The sequence below is a fragment of the Vigna umbellata genome, chromosome 1, assembly GCF_029865625.1.
Source record: "Vigna umbellata cultivar VRB3 chromosome 1, Vumbellata_1.0, whole genome shotgun sequence".
NCBI lineage: Eukaryota > Viridiplantae > Streptophyta > Magnoliopsida > Fabales > Fabaceae > Vigna > Vigna umbellata.
The window spans coordinates 16519193-16541056 of record NC_142165.1 but is presented as its reverse complement, the minus strand read 5'-3'; the positions used below and the strand labels follow the sequence as shown (position 1 = coordinate 16541056).

Genomic DNA, 21864 nt, shown 5'->3' with positions numbered 1-21864 from the left:
ATCTGCTTCTTTGTCTCAGATTCTCTATTATGCATTCCAAATAAAAATTCCTCATACATTTCTGAGCTGTTCATTTCTGTAATATTAATTTCATTTCTTTAGAAGATTATTAATTATTAATCTATATATGGAGTTACTTTTCACAAGATCTTCAATCATCCTCCAAATTTTGAAATATCACAAATCTGTCAAAATATTTCATTTATTTGAGAAGTGGAGGAGTTCAATTTTCGTGTTAGAAAAAAGTGGTCAAGATACAACTCGCCTATGCGAAGAAACAACCCGCCTCTGCCATGACCATTGCGCTGCGAAGAGGTCGTGTCTGCGCTTCCTGCGAAACAACCCAAAACAGAGAAGAAGAGGGTTTTCCTTGCGCCACAAAGGGCCTCGCGATTCCGTCACAGTACTTGCCAGATCGTGTCACCGCGAGCCACCACGACCTTCTTCGACATGATCTCCTCCCACGGTCCCTTGCGAACTCACCGTCAGCCACTACACTACATAAGACAAAAACGCCGCCTGCGTCGCGCTCCCACATCTCTGTCGTCTTTGCCGCCATAAGGCTTCTGCTCGAGACAAGGATAACTCTCAGAGTAGAGTTGTCTGCAAAAAAGAAGAACTCAGGATTAAGTTGTTAGCGTGAAAGAAACAAAAGAAAATTGGGAAGAAGAAGACAAGTTCTTGACTAGGTTTCTGACAGTGAATTAGCTTTTAAAAATTTAATTAGAGTCAGAGTGATTTTAATTAAATTACCTATTAAGATTAGAGGTAATTAGAAATTGTTATTTACATTGGTTAATGAAACTCTTACTCTTCATAAATTTTTTAATTATAAATTAAAAGGAATCTTTGTCCAATTCAACATTTTTTAGTAATTATTTAATTTTTTAATAGTTATTTATTTTCTTTTAAAGAATTATTCAATTTTTTATTTTATATTTCTGACAGTATCACACAATTATTAAAACTGGACATCTCATGTTATTTTTTAAAAATTTAAGACCATTTCGAACACAATCCTTTTTTCGGACAAAAAAAGTATTAAGCCTGTTATTATTTATAATTGTTATTTTTTAATATTATTATTATTATTATTATCAGTATAGTTATTATTATTATTATTATGCGTACGCACGGCTCACAGGCTACAGGCTAGTTTAGTATATTTTATAGATTGCATCAACTCAACAAAATTTACAAAGTGAACGCCGCGATATCCGGAAAATGCTGCGGCGTCATCGTGCTGTTACTATATATATAGGTGTGTGTGTGAGAATCCAGAAAAGGGTGAGAAGAGAAGAAAGGATGAGAGAGAGAAGCAAAGAAGAAGAGTGTGAGATGGGAGTAGGAGCGTTGTTGAAGAAGGATGTTGCAGTTGCAGAGGCACCCATTGTTCTGGGACTGCAACCCTCAGCCATGATTGACCACGTGGCAAGAGTGGATTGGTCTTTGCTTCATCAAATTTCCGGTGAACATGGAGGCTCCATACCTGTACTACTACTCACACCCCCCCATCACCAATTTACTTCCTTTTCATTTCCTCACTCTCACTCTTAACTTTTTTTCGCTTTTATTATCACTTCCGCTAGGTGGGTTCTTACAATCTTCTCTTTTTTTTTATGCTTACATTTTCAAAGCATAGCTTTTCTGTTAAATTATTCTGCTGTGATCCTTCATCACATGACATGACATGAAAATCTGTTTCACGATGGTAGGTTGAGCTTGTAGAGCTTGAAAATATACTGAGGGAGGTGAAAATCCATGTTCTCTCATGCCATGATGATGACCCTTCTGCTGCAAATGTCAAGACCTTGGCTGGAGGTAGTGTTGCAAACACGGTTCGAGGGCTGAGAAGTGGGTTTGGGATTTCTAGTGGAATTATTGGGGCTTGTGGAGATGATGACCAAGGAGAGTTCTTTGTCCATAACATGAATTTCAATGGAGTTGACCTCTCTAGACTCAGGAAGAAGAAAGGACATACAGCACAGGTTTCCTCAACATCACACATATTTGCTTAAAACTTACAAACATTTTCTTAAATGCTTTTGGTATTGTTGAGTTGTTTTTCAGTCCAAGTAAGAGTTTAACCTCGGTTATCGGTAACAGAATACCGATTACAAGATCAATATCAAAGTTTTGTCAAATAGTTTATTGTATCAGTAAATGTTTTGTTCAAAAGTAGAAATGTAACGGCTTAACTATCTGATACAGTGTGTTTGTTTGGTTGATGACTTGGGAAACCGAACCATGCGACCCTGTCTCTCTAATGCTGTGAAAGTTCAGGTACATGACTTCATTGTGTGTGTCTCAAATATACATGCATTTAGTTCGAGTTGAAACAACATCAACTAAATTGTGTTATGTTTGACAATTATTCTGCTTTCTTTTTGCAGGCGGACGAGTTGACCAAAGAAGATTTTAAGGGCTCCAAGGTTGTTGTATTTGTCAATTGATTGAAATATTATGGATGCTTAACATTTTGGTGTTATCATGTTATCATGTATATTTCATTTGTCACTGTAATATTGATCTGATTCTTGTTGTCATGATAGGAATTACATTCATCAGTTTCTTTTAGGACTGAATTAATTGTTCATGCAATGTAAATTCCAGCATAATAGATCATAGGATAAGAGTGAATTTGTTTTTGATACTCTGCATTCACTTTAACTTAGTTTTCGATATATTGACATTTCAGTGGTTGGTGTTAAGATATGGTATATTTAATTTGGAAGTGATTCAAGCAGCCATTCTTTTAGCAAAGCAGGAAGGTCTTCTAGTTTCTTTGGATTTGGCCAGTTTTGAGGTATTCTACTGCAACTATCTGCATAAACAATTATGAAATGTGATATCATGTTTCATGTTTGTGTAAACAAGTCATTAGGTAGAAAATATCAAAATTCATGGGAAAATTTAAAAAAATGGGTAGTTTACCCTGTAAATTTCAAAAATTGGATAATTAACTTAAAATTCACACATCAAGATTAAGTCATCATGAATCGTGATGATTTTTTCAGAAAATTTTGAAAAAGTGAAATCGTTATAACTCATGACACCTTCTTTGTAAATATTATGAACCAAAGTCGCTAACAATCATGATGACTTTCAATTTATTAGATGTTGTTCACAATGATAACAACTTTTAATTGAACCAAAGTCGGTGTAATTCACAACTGCATCACATTTTCAAAATCTTATGAAAAAGTTGTCACGACTCATAACGACTTATCTTAAACATGTAAATTTTAAGTTAATTAACTCATTTTTGTAATTTACGGAATAAACTATTCCAATTTTATTTTTAATTTTCCAAACTCATGAAAAGAAAATGGAAAGTTGTGGTTTCCTTAGCATCAGCTATGTAAATTTAATCTTATGTAGCCTCTTTATTTTGGGTAGATGGTCAGGAATTTCAAAGAACCACTTCTGAAGCTACTGGAGTCAGGGAACATTGACCTTTGTTTTGCCAATGAGGATGAGGCAACAGAGCTTCTAAGGTAAATGTCAATTTTACTTAACCCAGCTTTGTTCCAAGATGTTCATTTTCCATGTTATTCATTGTCTTAGTTTCACTTAAGTAATCTGCATTTTTTCTTCTTTTTTTTATATAAATTGTCACTTTACACAATGGATTAATTCAGGGGTGGTGAACAGAATGCTGATCCAGAAACTGCAGTAGAATTTCTTGCCAAGTACTGCCAATGGGCAGTAGTAACACTTGGCTCTAACGGATGCATTGCTAAACATGGAAACGAGGTTTGTAAATTATGTTGTAAAGTTATTCTGATCTGCACATTAGCCAAGTGGCACCATTGAAAATTGTAAACTTTTACATAGGGAAATTAAACAATAGGTGTATGTAAGTGAAGAAAGCTAACTAAAATTTAGAAAACTTCACTTTATTCCTTACTATGTCTTTATTAGGCTGATTAAATTAGTATGAGACTAAGAATGGAACAAGTATAGTGCTGGAAAGTGTTTGATAATATCTGTTGAAGGAAAAGTTAGGAAGAAAGGAAGGAAGCAAGCATGAGAAATCGGTGTTGTAGGAAAAGTGGTGGAATGATGAAGTCTTAATGAAAGGAAGGGAAAAAAAATACTTTAATACAATACATATGTTGTCTCCTCCATCAATACTCTACTCTGCCTTCCCAGCTAACATGAATGTGAATGTATAGAACATCAACTTCTGTTTTTCAATATTGTCCATTGTTAAGAAGTGGATTTTAAGCCTAACTCAATCCCACGAAACCGACTTGTAAGGTGAGGTTTGTTTTCACTTATATACTCGGCCTTATCTCTAGTCGATGTGGGATTTTCAACATCTATCACTCTCAAGATCTTTTCATTGTTGTAGTTCGAGTCATCTGTCTAGTCAAGAGTAGTCTTCCCATTGTGGAAGTCATTCTTCAATCATGATACATTACATTTTGCAATACTTACTCTAATACCTATAAATTGCACATATTATGCACTATGATACCATGAATTGTCTATCATTCGTGAAAATGTTGCTAAACAATCTGTGTTAAGATATGATTATTATCCTAATAAAAGTTAAGGTTGTGTTTGAATGTGTCAGATTGCACGTGTTCCAGTGATAGGAGAAGCAAAAGCAAAAGATGCAACAGGAGCAGGGGATCTGTTTGCAAGTGGGTTTTTGTATGGAGTGATAAAAGGAATGTCACTTGAAGAGTGCTGCCAAGTGGGAGCATGCAGTGGTGGGTCTGTTGTACGTTCTCTTGGGGGTGAACTCACATTGGACAATCTTCATTGGATGTACAAACACATGCAGATCATGAATCTTCTCACGCCAAATACTGCCAAATGAACACTAACTTCTTCCTTTACTTTTCCTTTTTTCCTTTACATTTCATCTCTTGTCAGAAAATGGCAGCAATTGTATTCTTCTAAATGTGAAATGCTTTCATTAATGGATGAAGCAAGCCTATGCAAGTTCTACACAAATGGATTCAAATTTTCATATATATATATATATATATATATATATATATATATATATATATATATCACATACTCACAAGTCATTTCATATCCACTTTAAATTAAAACCATATATATGCAATATCTATTTTACCTTACTATAATGTCCAACTTAACCATGTAAACATCCACCATCACATCTTAACAAACATACGTTAAAGAGTGTATCAAGAACAATTAAATAAAACTTATACACCACAACAAAGAATTGAAAGACCCTAAAAGCAAGAGGAATGTCAAAAAGAGAAAACCAGTCAAAGTACATGGCGCTGAGCAACACATTCCTGCTCTGCTGTTGAGTGTCATTCTTCTCACAAATTTAGCATCTGAGTGTCACCTCCATTCTGCTGATAGTTATGCATGATCAGTATATAAACTCTGTTATCAATTAATTACAATAAGGTATTGTTGATATTAATTGTAAAATTGAAATAATTATTGTTATAAAATTCAACTAATACATGATTATTTGTACTGCTATGTGCCAAAGGGCCATAAAACCCGATTTTTACAACACCATTATGGTTTCGCAGGAAATGAATTTTAAAAAAAATTTTGGTGAATGCGATTTAGTAAAGATATGGTGGAATGAAATAATATTAATTGTTTTTAATAGTTAGAAAAATAAATAAATAAATAAATATTGCACATTATTGATAAAAGAAAAATTAGCTTTTTGTAAACATGTCTTTGAATATTGATTAATAGCCTTATATAATTATATATTTGTAGTCTTTTTGCCTACAAGAAGAGAAAAAAATTGGATTTCAAAATTAATATATAGGAAACACCAACTTTAATGTATAATTCTCTGGTCATTTTAGGATTGAATGATTTTATTAGTCAAGAACATCTATTGAACCGGTCGGTCGAATGACAATCAAACGGTCAATCTTATATAACAATTATGATTGATGATGATTAATTTAAACTAAAATACGATTATTATTAATTGAGTCATAATTAGACTAATATTAATCTAAAGTCCATCCTGAAATCTATAAATACAAGTTTTAAGGTATTATGGTAGGTTAGTTATATTTAACACAGATTTATTGCTAAACCAGTTGAATCTTTACTGACTTTGACATAAGAGTGTCTTATGCAGGTAATATTTCACTACGAACCAACAGAATGAAGATGATCAGTGATAAGAATAAGGAGTTGGACAAACGAAACTTGAAAGATTGTTAACCTCGACCTCGCAAACCGAAACACCAACTTTGTTTGTAATATGCATTGGTTTCTTATTCAATGTATAAAGTAAATAAATAAATAATACTAATTTTATATCCGTTTTTGTCTTCTTCTTTTCTTTTCTTTCTAAGTTATGCATGTTAACGCTACAGTGATCCATTACTATAATATAACACTTCACCTCCTTCGTTTCTTTATCACACACTCACCTTCATACATTATCATCTTTCTTACCTTCATCATTATCATATTCCTCACCTCTATTTTCATTTCGATAATCAAATCATTCATCATCTCTCCGTTATCACTCTATTCATCTCTATTATCCTCTTCCTCGCATACTCTCTCTTATTTTTTCTTAATCACTTATCTATTTTCATCCATTCAAATACCTCTCATCCAACCATTCATCATCTCTACCATTTTTTTCTATTTCTAATCAGTTTATCAGATAACTCTAATGAATAAGTGAGTGATTTATAGATTAAATATGAAAATATAAATACATAAAATCCTAAACTTTTTTCTCAAGGGCACCATTCCATAATCATTTCTAATAACTATGATCGAATAGAATGTTGCAATTGTAACCAAATTTTGGTGTGAAAGTTGCTTCCTCATAAGCAAAGATCTACACATTTATTGTGTTTTTAAGTATTTTTCTTAATTTCGTCTCCTTCTCCCCTATCATGAAAATTGTGGAAATGAATAAGGTTTCAATAATAAAGACGAGTTGAGAAAGACAATAATACATGAAAATGAGGCTGATAAAGAAATAAAAAAAAGTATAATATCATAATAAACCACGGAATAAAAAAAGTATAATATCATATATTATCATAGACCACGTTTACAGTTAACTATTTAAACAATATTAATAAAAATATTAAATTAAACAAAATTAACAAAAGTTAAAATTTGATTAAACACGAAATAAAATACGAAAATAAAATGAAAATCAAATTAAACAATCCAAACCAAATTAATATTTAAACAAACATTAAAAAACCAACTAACTGAACACAGAAAACTTTTAGTTCAACTATTTGATATGTAATGTTCTTAAAATAATTAAATGAGGGATAACACCACATTTTTTAATTCATTTTCTAATTTCACAATCAATAAAATTTATTTTAAAAAATACAAACATTGGAAAGTGTCCTTAAATAAAAAATTGTGGAAAAATAATGATTTTTAACAAATTTTAACCATTAAAAAGAACCTAAAAGGGTTATAAAACACTTCTTAAATAATTAAGTTTGAACAGTTTTATCCAACATTTTTCAGCCAGACTTTCAGAAAATTGTTGCAAATTGTCATGAAACAGCAATTAAATCGTTTACAGTGATCACTAAGGGATGAATTGCAGAAGCAAACAGATTAACGAAAGATTATCCCATGACACAAACAATATGAAACCTACTCATTTTTAAATATTGGTATTCAAGACCTCTAGAAATTGATTTTAAATTATCAAATTTCCATTGGAGAACCACCTTGGTCTCCAGCAGCACCTTGATCTGCACCAGATGCCTGGTCGGTGGGAGCATCCTGCTCGGTTGCTGGCTGAGCTTCTTCAGCTGGAGGTTCATCCTCCTTCACAATCTCAAAAGTATCAATCAGCTGTTGAACAGTTTCTTGATCTAAAATGTGGAATGGTTCACCAACTCCAACCACAGCAATAGTGCATACAGAACTCCTCAGTTTTTCACCTTGCAAGGACTCCCTAGTTGCGATAAGTGCATCTTTGATCAGATCTTCTCGAGAAGAGCCCATGAAGTTATCAAACCTGCGTTCCAAATATGTCTTTGCAGCTTGAGAGCGAGATCCAATGGCAAAAGCCTGATATTCAAAATAGTTTCCACTGGGACAGTTGTAATAGAGGTGAGCTCCTGATTCATCTAATCCAGCTACCAGGAGGCCAACCCCATAAGGACGTTTCCATGATCGCTGCGTGCAAACCTGCAACTCAAAATTGCATCACGAACACTGATTAAAAAGATATCTTTTCAGTTCGAACCCATACCTTATTTATTCAACTTCTTATGACTAAAGCACAAATTACACAAGTATAACTGCATATAATAGAAATAATGTTTGGATAAACTTCCCTCGAACACTTTTAAGAGGAAAAAAAATAAGTTAAAAGGAATTTTGCTTCTTTATAAGTTAAAATTAATTTACACATGGAACTAATTTGTAGAATTTGTTTCCAATTAACTTTTCCAAATTTTGATTTTTAACCAATGCATAAGCTAATTTAAGCTTATGGGGAAACTACTTTTTTTTCCTTCTTAACTTTTCTCCACTATAAGCGCTTATGGAAAAGTTTTCTCCAAACAAAATGTAGATTAGCTAATCCAATTCCAATATTTTGTTGATTGTGAACTAAACAGGCTAGATTCCAATAATGCAGCTACATTCAAGAGCCTGAAAAAAAGAGGGGAAGGGTTACTTCTCCTAAAAAATTTGTTCAACAGATTTTCTATCTCTATGTACAGAAAGATCCTTCAACCACAGTAAGTAAAATCCAAGTTCTTTTTTTACATACGACAGCTTGAACCTAATTCAACTAGGTCTTTTACGTGCCAGTTATGACAACTTGACCATCACAATAATTTGTTTTCTACTTCACTTCATAAAACAGCCTTCTCAACATAGATTTTGCATAACAGAATACCTATGACACGGCTGCATAACTTGCAATGATGTAAACATGAATATTATCATCCTTCACACAGCAAACAGAAACCTTAGTGGTACTGTGTGCTACTTAAATTTCAAACACTAATAGAACCCAAAGCCTCTACCACACAAAAAATCTGAAATACAATGACTGGATGTGTCCTGTGGGAGCGAATCAGCATTAAGATGGGAACCAGCCTTGGTACCTCGGTGTGCTCGGGTACCACATTATGTGGGTTAGATTCACAACCTCTCGGGGCTGAGCTCTGGGTGTTAAACCGAGAGTACCCTGAGCTTAAAGAGGATGAGGAGGGGAGGGGGTGGGGAGGGAGGGACGGTTATGACTAGAGGCAGACACACCTATACATAGGGAAGGATCTAACCTTTGAGAGATAGACAGAGAAGAGAGCAATCTTTGAGGGATAGTGTTCTGAAGTTAAGCAGAGTTTATAAACATGAATAACTATGACACGACTGCATAATTTGCAATGATGTAAACAGGAATACCATCATCCTTCACACTGCAAGCAGAAACCTCCGTGGTACTGTGTGCTACTTAAGTTTCCGACAGAAATAGAATCCAAAGCCTCTACCACACAAATTTCAAATACAGTAAGAATCTGAAAGAGCAGCACACACAAAAAAATTTCAAGAGGCTATAGCAAGATAGCAGGATGTCGACTATTTTAAATATTATTATTATAACAGAAATCAGATAATTTATACTACACACCATAAAACATAAGAAAAGAAACTCGCTGTAAACAGTAAGTTATAGTTTACACAACGAATCACCATCAATTTAGGAACAATAGAAACAAAAACAGCAATGAAAAAAAAATGACGATGAAACTAACAGACATTTACAGTTTAATCGAATTCAACAAACGCAATTCACCAGTTTAATCCCATGACCTAAAATCGAAATTCAACAACGAAACTCTAGAATAGCCGTTTCAATTCTCACATACATAGTAATTATTGAAGAAAAGCAAACCCTAGAAGTGTAGTTTCAATTCTCGCAGAGATAGTAATTATTGAAGAAAACAAAACCCTAAGTGGAAGGGAAGGGAAGGGAATGAGGACCTGTGCCTTGTCGGCGAGTTGAACAACAAGTCTGCCTACAGGAAGAGGAGACTCGTAGGTGTAGTTATAGTTGATGCACTCGGATCGCATGTATCGGGATAGGACGCGGCCGTCGGCAGTGAGGCCGGCGATGGCGACGCCGATGTGGTTGTCGACCTTGAAGATCTTCTTCTGATGCGAGGAGAGTTCGGAGTTGGCCTTGTTGACGCATGCGAGAACCACGTGCGTCTTGGATCGGAGACCGATCGCCGCCGAGCCCTGCTTCACCGCCTCCATCGCGTACTCCACCTGGAACAGTCGCCCCGCCGGGCTCCATGTAGTCACGTCCGTGTCGTACTGATTTCTGAACATTGTCGATTCAAAATCAAAACCAAAACCAAAACCAAAACCTCTTCTTCTTCACTCTCTTTATTACATCACCTTTCTTCTTTCTCAAGAACTCTTACTCTCTCTCTCTTCTGCCTTCATTGTTGGACAAGAAAACCCACCTTTTACTGTTTAGCCCACAAACCCATTGGGTTACCACACATTAGGCCGGCCCAAAATAAAGATTGAGATTTGGCCATTTCTTCCCACACCTCCAAAATTATTGTTTTTCTCATTTCAGGTTGTAGAATGAAAAATTGAAAATAATATATAAATTGCTTCAAATCTATTCTAAATCATTTATATTTAGCCAATTTTGATTTTGTATTTTTCTAAAGGCTACAAGATATATTATGATGACAACATAGTGCAATGAAATAGAGTATCTTAATAATAGGGTGTAAAAAGAAAAAGGCCGAATATTTTTAGTATTGGGCCTTACGGACTTTGGATTAAGGATATATTTTGAATGAATTTTTTAGGAGAAAAATATAAAAGTATAAACTATGATTAGTTTCTTTTTATCATTTCATGAAGTATTTTTTAAAAAATTTATTTTTATAAATTATTGATTAAAGCATTTGACACACACACGCATGTGGAACATTATTTTATTTATGTTATTTTGATTAAAAGAAAAGTGAAAGTGGCATTGAGCTTTGCTGCTTTAGACATTGGACACGACCAATGTTATCATTAATTCCAGATTCTCAAATACTCTTTTCTTGTATCTTCTTCATTCATTAGCTTTTTGATGTTGATTCATCATTATTGTGTATCCACTTTCTCAAATGTTTAGAATTACAGGAAAACAAAATTCACTTTACAATTACATCTAACTAGTTGGTTGGAATTTCCTTTGTTTTTGTTGTTGTCTTGTTTATTTTTATTTTTTATTTAGGTGGCTGTCTGTTATGTTCTTTGGAATTGCATTATTCATGTGGAATGGTAGTTGTGCTTTTCTTTATTGATTTCTGTGTTTTTTGAAAACTATCTTTAAATATAATTTATAAGGCAAAATGGTAAAGAAATGGAATTTAGATTCTTTGTTTAGTTTTTCTTCCTCTAACATTGATTTTAATGTTTTAAAATATATTGACTTTTTTTAACATATAAATATAAATGTAATTTAAAGATAAAATAAAAAACATCATAAAAACTAGTAGAAAATTTTTACTAAAAAGATTTCAAAAGTTTAGTTTATCAAAACAAATATCCATTATATTGAAATAAGTGATTTTGCGTGCATTTAAGTTGTGGTGATATATTTGTGTATAAAAATTAAGGAAAAATAAATTAAACAAAAGGTAGCTTTAATTTTAGGCAAAATTGCAACATCATTTTCATCAAGCTTGTCTAACCAACTAATCAATAGGTAACATATCACATTGTTTATTGACATACCAAGAAAATTAGTACAAACAAACTTATTATATTTTAAATATATTTAACATGAACTTTAGTTTTATGAATATAAATAAATATATATATTTTTTAAAATAAATTACAAAGTATTAATATTTTTTTTATCAATACCTTTATTCGTGGTATAGTTTTTGTTCCTAATTGGGTGCCAATAATTACACTTTTGATAAGGTATTGCAGACTTTGTGACTGTTATAAATGTTTTCCAAAAAAGAAAAATAATTCTTACCAATATCTTTTTAATATACATTTCTATAATTTATTAGTACTTAAATGTTTGCATCCAAAACTACCCTGAAATAAAGACGTAACATTTAGATAACTCACTTATGAATAGATTAGCATAAGTAAACTGAAATATAATATTAATTATAAACTGATCGATTTATATGTTTGTAACTTCAGTCTTATATATCTATAAGTTATATAAAAATGAAAGCACATTAAATATTTATTAATTATACTGTATGATTTATTGATTATTGGTCAACGTTTCTAAAAGAACTATACAGAAAAAAGTTATTTTAAATTCTGAGTTTCTACAAATTGAACAATTTTCAATAATCTAATCAGTTATTTTATTATTAGATATTAATATTATAAATTTAACGTATTCAAAAGTAAAATATATTTATTAATTTTTAAATTGTGATTAGATTAATTTTAATTAAAAATCTATATTAAATTATAAATATATAAGTTATTACATTTATTGTGAATTTAAAATTCGTCTATATAATTAATTTAAGTATAGTATCGAAAGAAAAATATAAAGAAGTGTTAATTCAATCCAACATCCCAAACCATAATTATTTTCATTATATAAACTTTTATTAATGCGTATTCATTTAATTGTTTGTGAATTTAAATGTATTATGTATTAAGAGGTTAAGTGGTTATGCATGAAGTCTTTTTCAAAATAATGTATTACAAGAATATTTATTCAATAGAGTAATTATTGTATTATTTAAAAATAGTAATGGATTATTGAATACCATGTGCATGCAAAACAAGGTATTGTTATAGGACAACCGTGTGTGCACTGTTTACTATGAATTTGAATACTCAACTAAATTAAAAACCCTTTTATAGAATACTTTATGTCCCCTTATAAATTCTTTCTGTAAATCATTAAATCATACAATAAAATTAAACACACAATCAATAAATATTTAATTATCCTCTCATCATATTTATTACTCATCAATGTTATTATAATTATATACTCAATATTTTTGCGTGTATAATTAATATTGCTGTACTGTTTCGCACCGTTACATGGTCATGTATTAAAAAAATACAATCATGAAAAATTCAAATATTTTATGTGTCTTAATTTTGTAATTTTGTTTTTTCATTAGAAAAAAAGGAAAGGTTTTAAATATTATAATTATACAACTTTTTATTTTCGTCAAAGTTCTTTTACATTTTTTCACAATTTCTTTTTAATGATGAGACATTTTTATACAAAATTATAAATCTTAAAATAGTTAAATACATGCTGATGTGATATTTAAATATAAATTAAATATTTTTTGTTTTTAAATGTAATTTTTTTTATTTTTTTATTTTAGTCTTTAAAATAAAAAAATAAAAAAATTTATAACTGAACAACTTTAAATTCTTTTTATATTTAATGTTCTACATTATATTTGAGTTGAAACGTGTTAAAATAAAAACTAATTAAATTGTGTATTAAAATTTTGAAACTTAAAAAGATATTTAACCTTCTAAATAATTAGTTAATAAAAGTAACACTAATTAATTTTATCTAAAAAAGAAAAGAAAAAAACAAGGATGTCCGTGTTTGTGTCCATTGACAATGAATAATGGAATGACTAGGTAGCGACAGCTGTATTCAGCAAGCAACCCAAGAAACCATACCAACTCATCTATAAAATCCCGTTCAACCAAGACAGCAACTCTATGTGAAATCTCCAAACTACCCTTTATATGTTAAGGGCATCATTGGAAGGGTTTTATTAAGGGTTCTTGACATAGGTTTTAGATATATTCATATTTACAATTTTTTATTCCAAGTATTGATTAAATATTAAAAACGTAAAAAATTATAATAAAATGAAACGTAATATCATAACAACTTAATGTCAAAATAATACATTTTTTAATTATCAAATATTAATACATACATTATAATTGTATATATTTTAAATTAAAATCTTATATAACAATTATATAAAGATTAGAATAAATTAGAAGGGATCAAATATATGTTTCAAAAATAAGTTATAAAATTAAAATTAATATAAATTTGCTAAATTATTCAATAAACCAAATGTATTTAAAAAATTAAAATAGTAAACCATGAAAAATGAATAAATATTCGTATAGACTTGAACACACATACACTCAAACATTATAGAGATAAGTAAGTGTTTCATTCAGACATTTTAAATTTTCGGTTAATGGGATCAAATCACTCCGTTTGTACTTCAATGTCAAAGTTAGCAAATATTCCGTAGTCTTAATAATAAATACGTTTTAAATATGTAGTTTGATGTAATGTCAAAGTCACTAAAGAATACTTTAAGTGAAAATTGGAATTAGTTTATCTTTAAAATTTGATCCAGTTTAGTCCCTCAATTTTAAAAATATATAGATTTAGGTATTTTAATCAAATTTTTTAAGTTTAATTAACATTTCAAACGCATTTCAGGATAGTATTTAAGTTGTTTACATTGTTTGACATATTTTTTCTTACATGTTAGTTGAGAAATATGTATGAAAAGTCAAATAAATTTAACAAAATTTGGTTAAAAGAATTAAATTCAAATTGTTCTAAAAATGATAAACTAAATTAGTCAAACGAAGAGACTAATTCTAATTTTCATTGAAAATTAAAAAATCAAAAACATTTTTAACCATTTATTAAAAATGATTTTTATATAGTATTCATAAAAAATAAAAATAAAATATTTTATTATTTAGTTTAACATAAAACATAACATTTTACAATAAATTAAGAGAAAAAAAGTTTAACTCCAAACTCAAATTAAGATGCCTTACCTCACTTTTTGCTTGAAGTTCCGAAACTACCCCTTAGTGACGTTATATAGTACTGACTGGACTCTGAACTATTCCACAGCAAAACGACAACACAGGAGACATACCCTTGTTTCCTAAAAATATTTATGACATTTACCTGCTCCTCCAGTCACCCGTGGACCTATCGATAACACCGCCCAGAGTCAGAGGAGAACAGCTCCGAGTTAGAGACCGAAGCAGCCGGTTGCAAGTGCGTGCCCCACACGTTGATCGTGTTTTTTCGACGGTTACACTGCGATTTTTTTTTTCCCTCTCATTCCGTTGGAATAAAAACTCTTCTCACTCATTTTTCTTCCTCTCACAAGTTTTCTTCTTCTTGTGTCTCTGACTCTTACTGAACCAGTTTCGCAAAGTCAGAGAAGCAACGCAAGCAAGAAGAATAAAGAGAAGAACTTCGCCGTCGACGTCTCCGTCATGGAGTTCGGAACTGCCGCCGCGACTCTCACGAAGAAGCTCTCTAACGGCTACGGCGTCTCCGGAAGATCGGCGTACGACGGCGTTTTCGCCGCTCCAATCAAGCTCCGAGCTCCGACTTTCTCCTCTCAATTCGAGGATTACCGCGAGATTTTCGGCGCCGCCGGAGCTTCGCTCGGTTCCTCTATTCCGATTCTGGAACTTCCGGAACTCAACGAGAGCAAGAAAAAGATCGACGACGTTGGGCGCTCGAGGGTCGATTACTCGACGGTCTTCGGTGGGTTTGGGAGTCTAGACGCTGCCGTTCCTTTCGAGGAGATAGTGGCTGAGCCTGTGGAGAAAGATAGCTTCGCTATACGGTGAGTTTGCTTGCTGCGTTTTTTTTTCTTCTAATTTTTTGTTAGGGTTTTAACTTAACGTGACTTGGAATAGTGAATGTGCTTGCGTGTTGGTGTTTTGCTTGGAATCCAGATTCGATTCGAGAATATTTGTTTTTTAAACCTGGCCTTGCTTATGCATCCTTTCCATTTTGACCGCTCTGTCGGTCATGTGAGTTCTTTCTGTGAGAAGAGAAACTGCATTTTCTTTTGCTATTTTTATTTATTTAATTACTTGTCGTGCTCTCGAGCAAGTGAGTGGGCAACAAAGGTAATAATACCTTACTTTTTAGTCACTTAAAAAAAACGAATCAATGGGAATCTAGTGTTTCGCGGAACTGGTTGAGCCCTTTTGGCATTCCTTTTATTCTACTTCACCAGTGGAGGAGAACTTATAGGTTAAGGTTTATGGTAGATTTATAATTTTAAAGTTTGGAATTGAAGCCGGGAATCGGAATCTAGACAACTTTTCAAATACAACTACTTGAAATATACGAATCAGTTTTTAGTTGCAAAGGGAAGCTAGCGTATGGCATCACGATCTTACTAACAGGGTTTTGTACGCGTTAAATGTGAATTTAGGCTTGTATTATACCATATTTGGTGCACATTTATATGATATTTAGAAAAATTCCCAACATCGGGCCTTGGATGTGAATATTAATCAAATTCATATATTGGTATTTGTGGGAGGATGGAGATCTTTGGAAAAATTCCTTTATTGTGCAAATCTATTATGTAGCATCGGTAACTAACCAAGTTCTCAGAGGCTGCTTAGGACGGCGATGTTAACATTAATTGTTTTCCTGGCATTTATTATTCTGTAGGAGTAAGATCAAAGGAGAAAACCAATCTTTCCAGCAAGAGCTTAATACTTGTTCGAAGGAAATTCCAGTGAAATCGTGGTCATCCCATGATGCCAAAAAGGTCAATATGTCTTATCATAAAGTTAACCAAGGAAGTGAAAATGGAACAGGTGGGACAACACATATAGCTCAACTCCAGGCTGTCCCTGCTTACACTCGATTAATCGAAGAAGTCAAGCCAATGAAGATAAACAGAGCTAATAAGTCTATACCAATAGCACAAGATACTTATTCTGGTAGCCATGTCGAGGAGGGAATAAAAGAAGCTGCACATTCTACCAATTCGTATACTAGTGCTTCACCTGATAATTCTAAGCAACAGTCTTCCACCAACAATGGCGTAAAAGTTAAAAATAGATCTGGTTCTATTGATCTGTTTTTTGATGCATGTGAGATCAGTAATGGAACAAATAATGTCAAAGTTCCTCGATCAGAGACTACTGAATCTAACTTAAATAAACAAAAAGGTGATGCTCTGAAATCAACGCCAATCAAATTCCAGGCATCTAAGAGTAGCTCATCCGAAGGTGTAGCTGGTGCTGATTCGCCACCATACTCAGATGAGGTAGCTGCTTCTGTAGCTGCTTTAAGAAAGGCAATGGAAGAGGCTCAAGCAAGAATGAAGGTTGCAAAAGAATTGATGAGAAGAAAGAAAGAAGGTTTTCCTGATCGTGTGAAACGTAAGTCTAACATTGAAGTGAAAGCTGATGGAAAAAGAGACGCTAAAGTCACTCTTAGAACAACGAAACTTGATGCAAAGCTAACATTAAGAGAAAAGGATACTTCTCTAAATTCTTCTTCTGAGGTAGGGAGGTCAACTATGAGAATAGAGAAAGCGAGGCCAGATCTGGGGACAAAAGAAACCTCTGGTGCTGAAGAAGTTGTACGCGAAACACAGAAGAAGATGAAATCAGATCAAGCAAAACATGAGAAAGAGGTTGAACAAAAAGAATCAAATCATAAGGGAAAAATACTTGAGCAGAAAGAGGCAGAAAATAACAAGAAAGAGCAGTACTTTAATAAAACAGATAGGAATACCCCTGAAAAACCTGAAGAATCTGATGAAAAAATAGAAATGGTTAGGGAATATTGGGGGCTGGAGAATAATGAAGAGAAGGTTCATGCAGACCATGAAGCAAGTGCATATGTAGAACTTGTACGGGAAACTAAACATAGGAGTCAAACGGTAGTAGATGAGACAAAACTGATTCAGGAGATATTTGAAAATGGTTTAATGGACAATGGTCCGAAGGTTAATGAAAATGGGGAAGTTGAGAATAGGGTTAAATCTTTTTATAATCCGGAAGACTATGGAAGCAATGTCGGTGGGCAAGGGTTAATAGAAGGTAATGGGAAAAAAGTTTCTGGTGAGCCAGAAGATGGCAACAAATGTGCAGGGTCCTTTGAGCTGGAAGAATGCAAAATAAATTTGAGAGCTGTTCTGGAACCGCGAGAGGCTGAGAAGAATATTACTGAAGAGCTAAAAGGAAGTGAGAATAAAGTTGATTTGTTCAGTGAGCTGGAAGAATGTGAACTGGCAGAAATTCTGGAGCCACTTGACAATGAGAGTGTGTGCAGTCATCATGCCATAAATTTGACAAGTATGGAGGAAGCGACAGAGAACTTTGGGTGTTTAGAGGACAGAAAGAAAAGAAATGATTCTGGTTTTCTGGATATCAGTCAAGACACTGAACATTCCTGTCAGAGAGAAGCCAGAGAAGCCAGAGAAGCCACTGGTAATACCTTTGGCAGTATCTATGTGCAGGAGGAAATCGTGGACCATATTCATAGTAAGAATAAGAAAAGTAAATTGGATGGAAATGACATGGTTCTTGATGCCCAAGCAAGTGAGAATGGATTTCAAGAAGCCACTCAACTGATGGATGGAAATACGAGGGAAAGGATAGACAACAAGGAGCCAGTTGAAGTTATTAGAGTAACTCTATCTGATCCTTGTTGCGAGGAGGTAAAAGCAGAGAAAGCTGGCAATACCACAGAAACCAGTTCAAGCTATGAGCCAGATGAAACTGAGAAGTTGAACAAAACTCAGGGAGCTGATATAATCACTGAAAATGAGGAAACTTTGGAAGTGAATCTAAAGGTTCATTCATATGATGAGGTAGATGGTGTATCGGAAGCAAGTAGTGCTTCATTTCAACAAGAGAGATATGAAGAAACAGACCCCGTTCAGGAGACAAGTGATTTCCATGATAAACATACAGATGAGACTCATTCCTTCACTCAAGTTGCCGTTGAACTAAACGAAGCAGACAATCAAATACAAAATATATTTGAAAGAGAGACTTCCGAAGGTGCTGCTACAAATAGTGGTGACACCGACATAAAGGCTAGGCAAAACATAGATCAGTGCTGGGAAAAGTCAGAAAATTACTGCAATCTGGAAATGCCTGTTGAAGACACAACTCCTGAGTCTGTTGAAATCTGCAAGGATGCAAAGGAGACTAGAGATGCATTAAAGGAAGATTTGGATGAGAATAGGTCTAATTCCTCTAATGGGGAAATTTTGTATGACAATGAAGACATTATAGATGAATCGCAGATACCTAGTACATCTGATTGGAAATCGAGTCCCTTCAAAGAAGTAGAGAAGGTTGATTCAAGTCACATCAATATAAGGGAGAGTAATCAAGTATCCGCAATGGAAGAGAAGGGAGCAAATGACAACTTGCATAAGGAAGAGCTGGAAAAGGAACTCCTCAAAAAACTCGATGCAGCAAAAGAGAGGGAAAGAGAAAGAGAAAAGGAGAAATTAGCTGTAGAAAGAGCAATTCGTGAAGCACGTGAAAGGGCTTTTGCTGATGCCAGAGAAAGGGCGGCAGTAGAGAGAGCTGCTGCAGAAGCACGTCAGAAAAACATTTCTGATGGACGAGAAAGGCTAGGAAAAACCAATAGTCAGGCAAATGAGAAGACCCCAGCTGAGAAGGCTGCTTTGGAGGCAAAACTTAAAGCTGAGCGTGCTGCTGTGGAGAGAGCAACTGCAGAGGCACGGGCTCGGGCCCTAGAAAGGGCACTTTCTGAGAGAGCTGCTTCTGATGCAAGAAATAAGTCTGATAAACCTGTTGCAGGCTTTGTGGCTTCCCGTGATAATGCAATGAAGCAAAACTTCCAATCAAAATCTTTCAGCCATGGTGGTATGTAATGTTAACATGTTCTGATTGCGCTGTAGTTGACCCTATCTTTTATCTTGTATCATATATTCTGTATTTATGTGCTTTCTGTTTAAATTTTTATTGATTCTGTACAAATTGTATTTTCCTGAAGTTCGTGATTCTACTGATGTATTTGATGGAGCTAATGGCGATTCTGCTCAGAGATGTAAGGCTAGGTTTGAGAGGCATCAGAGAATAGGGGAACGCGTGGTATGTTTCCTGGTTTTGCCAAATATCTCTTGTACAAATTAAGTTGTCAAATTGTTTGTTCATTCTTTGTTTCGGATGCAGGCACATGCTCTTGCAGAAAAGAATATGCGTGACAGGCTTGTGCAGAAGGAGCAAGAGGAGAGAAATGTAATTTTTCTATCAAGGTTTTGTGATTCACATGTTTCCAATTATGCCTTACAAAATCTTTTTTTTTTGTTTTTTTGCAGAGGGTAGCAGAAATTCTTGATGCAGATGTTAAAAGATGGTCAAGTGGAAAAACAGGAAACTTGAGGGCATTGCTTTCTACATTACAATATGTATGTGTAAACATCCTAACTTTGTTTAAGCTCTGTGCATATTTTGTGACTGTTATGCAATGATAGATAAGAACTTCCCATTTATATATTTCTTTTCCTATACTCAACTAATCACTTTAAACTAGGGAAATAAAGACATGAAAATATATCGTTTTTGAAAGCACTCAGTTGTTTCAAGACCTGGAGGAAATTTTTGCTTAGTCGTTAGCAAATTTGTCTTATGCAGATTCTTGGCCCCGACAGTGGTTGGCAACCGATTCCTCTGACAGATGTAGTAACCACCCCTGCAGTAAAGAAAGCTTATCGTAAAGCTACACTTTTTGTGCATCCTGACAAGCTGCAGCAGCGGGGAGCAAGCATTCAACAAAAGTACATCTGCGAGAAGGTTTTTGATCTTCTAAAGGTTTGGCTTCATTTGTTCTTTTTAGTTCTTAACAATTCTGCTGATACCATGGTTTCAACCTACAATCTTTTTAGTTCCCTTGCACCTTTTTTATTGCATAATATATGTAGTTGTAAGTGGGATTTTGAATCTTTCCATGGTACTTTTACTAACATGAGACCTGAGTTTGTAAATAACATTTAATATATGATATCGTTTCCATGTAATATAAAATAAATTTTCTTGAAGCAAAACTATTATTTTAATTTATGTTTTCTAAGAAGTATACAATTATATTCATGTGCAAAATCTAATTTTATACTGTACATAACTTGGCTACCATAATCAGTCTAAAACATTAATTACATCAGACATTCCTTTTATCGTTTAAATTGTAATAAAATCATCTCACAAAATAAATTCACAGGCTAAAACAAAGTATATTTTTCCCGTGTTTCCTGGGTTGAGCTAAGACACGTTGTCACTGTTAGGAATCAGACGACCAGTTTTGTAAACGATATCTTTCTTACTGGAGCAGGATTCAAATCTATGAATGCATGTTTCTGAGTTTTTGTTTAATTGTCCCCAGGAAGCTTGGAACAGATTTAACATGGAAGAACGATAAACAGTGCTTAGTGCTGGGTTGTCTGATGATTGAAGTGCATTATTACTATATGTATGAAAAGTAGTCTCAGAAATCAGCAAATATGCATGGTCTGCAAGTGGAACTTTATTGTATAGCTCAACATCTATTGTACTACATTTTTATTTTTTAGTTCCACCAATTCCAGGCCTTTAATTAATTATAGAATAATTTATCCAGAAGATAGCTGGCTGATTAGCAAAGTAACAGTAGTCTTGGCTGAATCAGTCTTAACCCCATTTTCATATATCAAATTTGAAAAATGTTGACAGTATAAACATGCTAGAAACTATTCTGGATTTTGTTAGAACATAATTCTTCGCCAACCATCTGTTTCTCTCAATTTAGAAGTCACAGAACATGTCTACCCAAATTGACAGAAAAATTTCTCGGGAGAGCTGCTTATAAAAGTGTGTTGGATGGAATAAATTATTGTGTTTGGAGGAAATAAATGGTTATCAGAAAGTTAATATTATAAATCGGTGTAAAGGTAATTTATCGAATAATTGTGATGTATTGAAAAATAGGTAACATTAAAAACGGACGAAGTTTGTTATATAGCTACTTTTACTTATGAAAGCAAGTAAATGAAATTAAATCTTGAAAAAGAAGTATATCAAATTAGTCACAGAAAAAGTTGTTTGGTTATTGGT

At 33.3% G+C, this 21864-nt stretch overlaps 2 protein-coding genes across 2 annotated transcripts; one reads left to right on the top strand and one right to left on the bottom strand.

Annotated features, from left to right (window-relative positions):
- Positions 1–7497: 7497 nt before the first annotated feature.
- On the bottom strand, positions 7498–10430 carry LOC148204809 (proteasome subunit alpha type-1-A-like). The gene is made up of 2 exons (XM_088097937.1): positions 9976–10430; positions 7498–8166 (listed from the first exon to the last, which is right to left on the bottom strand). Exons 1-2 carry the CDS (start codon positions 10324–10326, stop codon positions 7678–7680), a joined length of 840 nt encoding a protein of 279 aa, XP_087954063.1. The 5' UTR covers positions 10327–10430; the 3' UTR covers positions 7498–7677.
- Positions 10431–14810: 4380 nt separating this feature from the next.
- Positions 14811–21526, top strand: AUL1 (auxin-like 1 protein). Its single transcript, XM_088097932.1, has 7 exons — positions 14811–15605; positions 16451–19641; positions 19772–19869; positions 19951–20016; positions 20097–20186; positions 20413–20589; positions 21158–21526. Exons 1-7 carry the CDS (start codon positions 15247–15249, stop codon positions 21191–21193), a joined length of 4017 nt encoding a protein of 1338 aa, XP_087954058.1. The 5' UTR covers positions 14811–15246; the 3' UTR covers positions 21194–21526.
- Positions 21527–21864: the final 338 nt, after the last annotated feature.

Bases quoted from the DNA above. Each gene is read 5' to 3' on its own strand.
- LOC148204809 (XM_088097937.1), bottom strand. From the start codon at position 10,326: ATGTTCAGAAATCAGTACGACACGGACGTGACTACATGGAGCCCGGCG. The intron at 8,167-9,975 runs GTCCTCATTCCC...TTTGAGTTGCAG, and splicing joins AACTCGCCGACAAGGCACAG to GTTTGCACGCAGCGATCATG.
- AUL1 (XM_088097932.1), top strand. From the start codon at position 15,247: ATGGAGTTCGGAACTGCCGCCGCGACTCTCACGAAGAAGCTCTCTAAC. The intron at 20,187-20,412 runs GTATGTGTAAAC...TGTCTTATGCAG, and splicing joins TGCTTTCTACATTACAATAT to ATTCTTGGCCCCGACAGTGG. The intron at 20,590-21,157 runs GTTTGGCTTCAT...AATTGTCCCCAG, and splicing joins AGGTTTTTGATCTTCTAAAG to GAAGCTTGGAACAGATTTAA.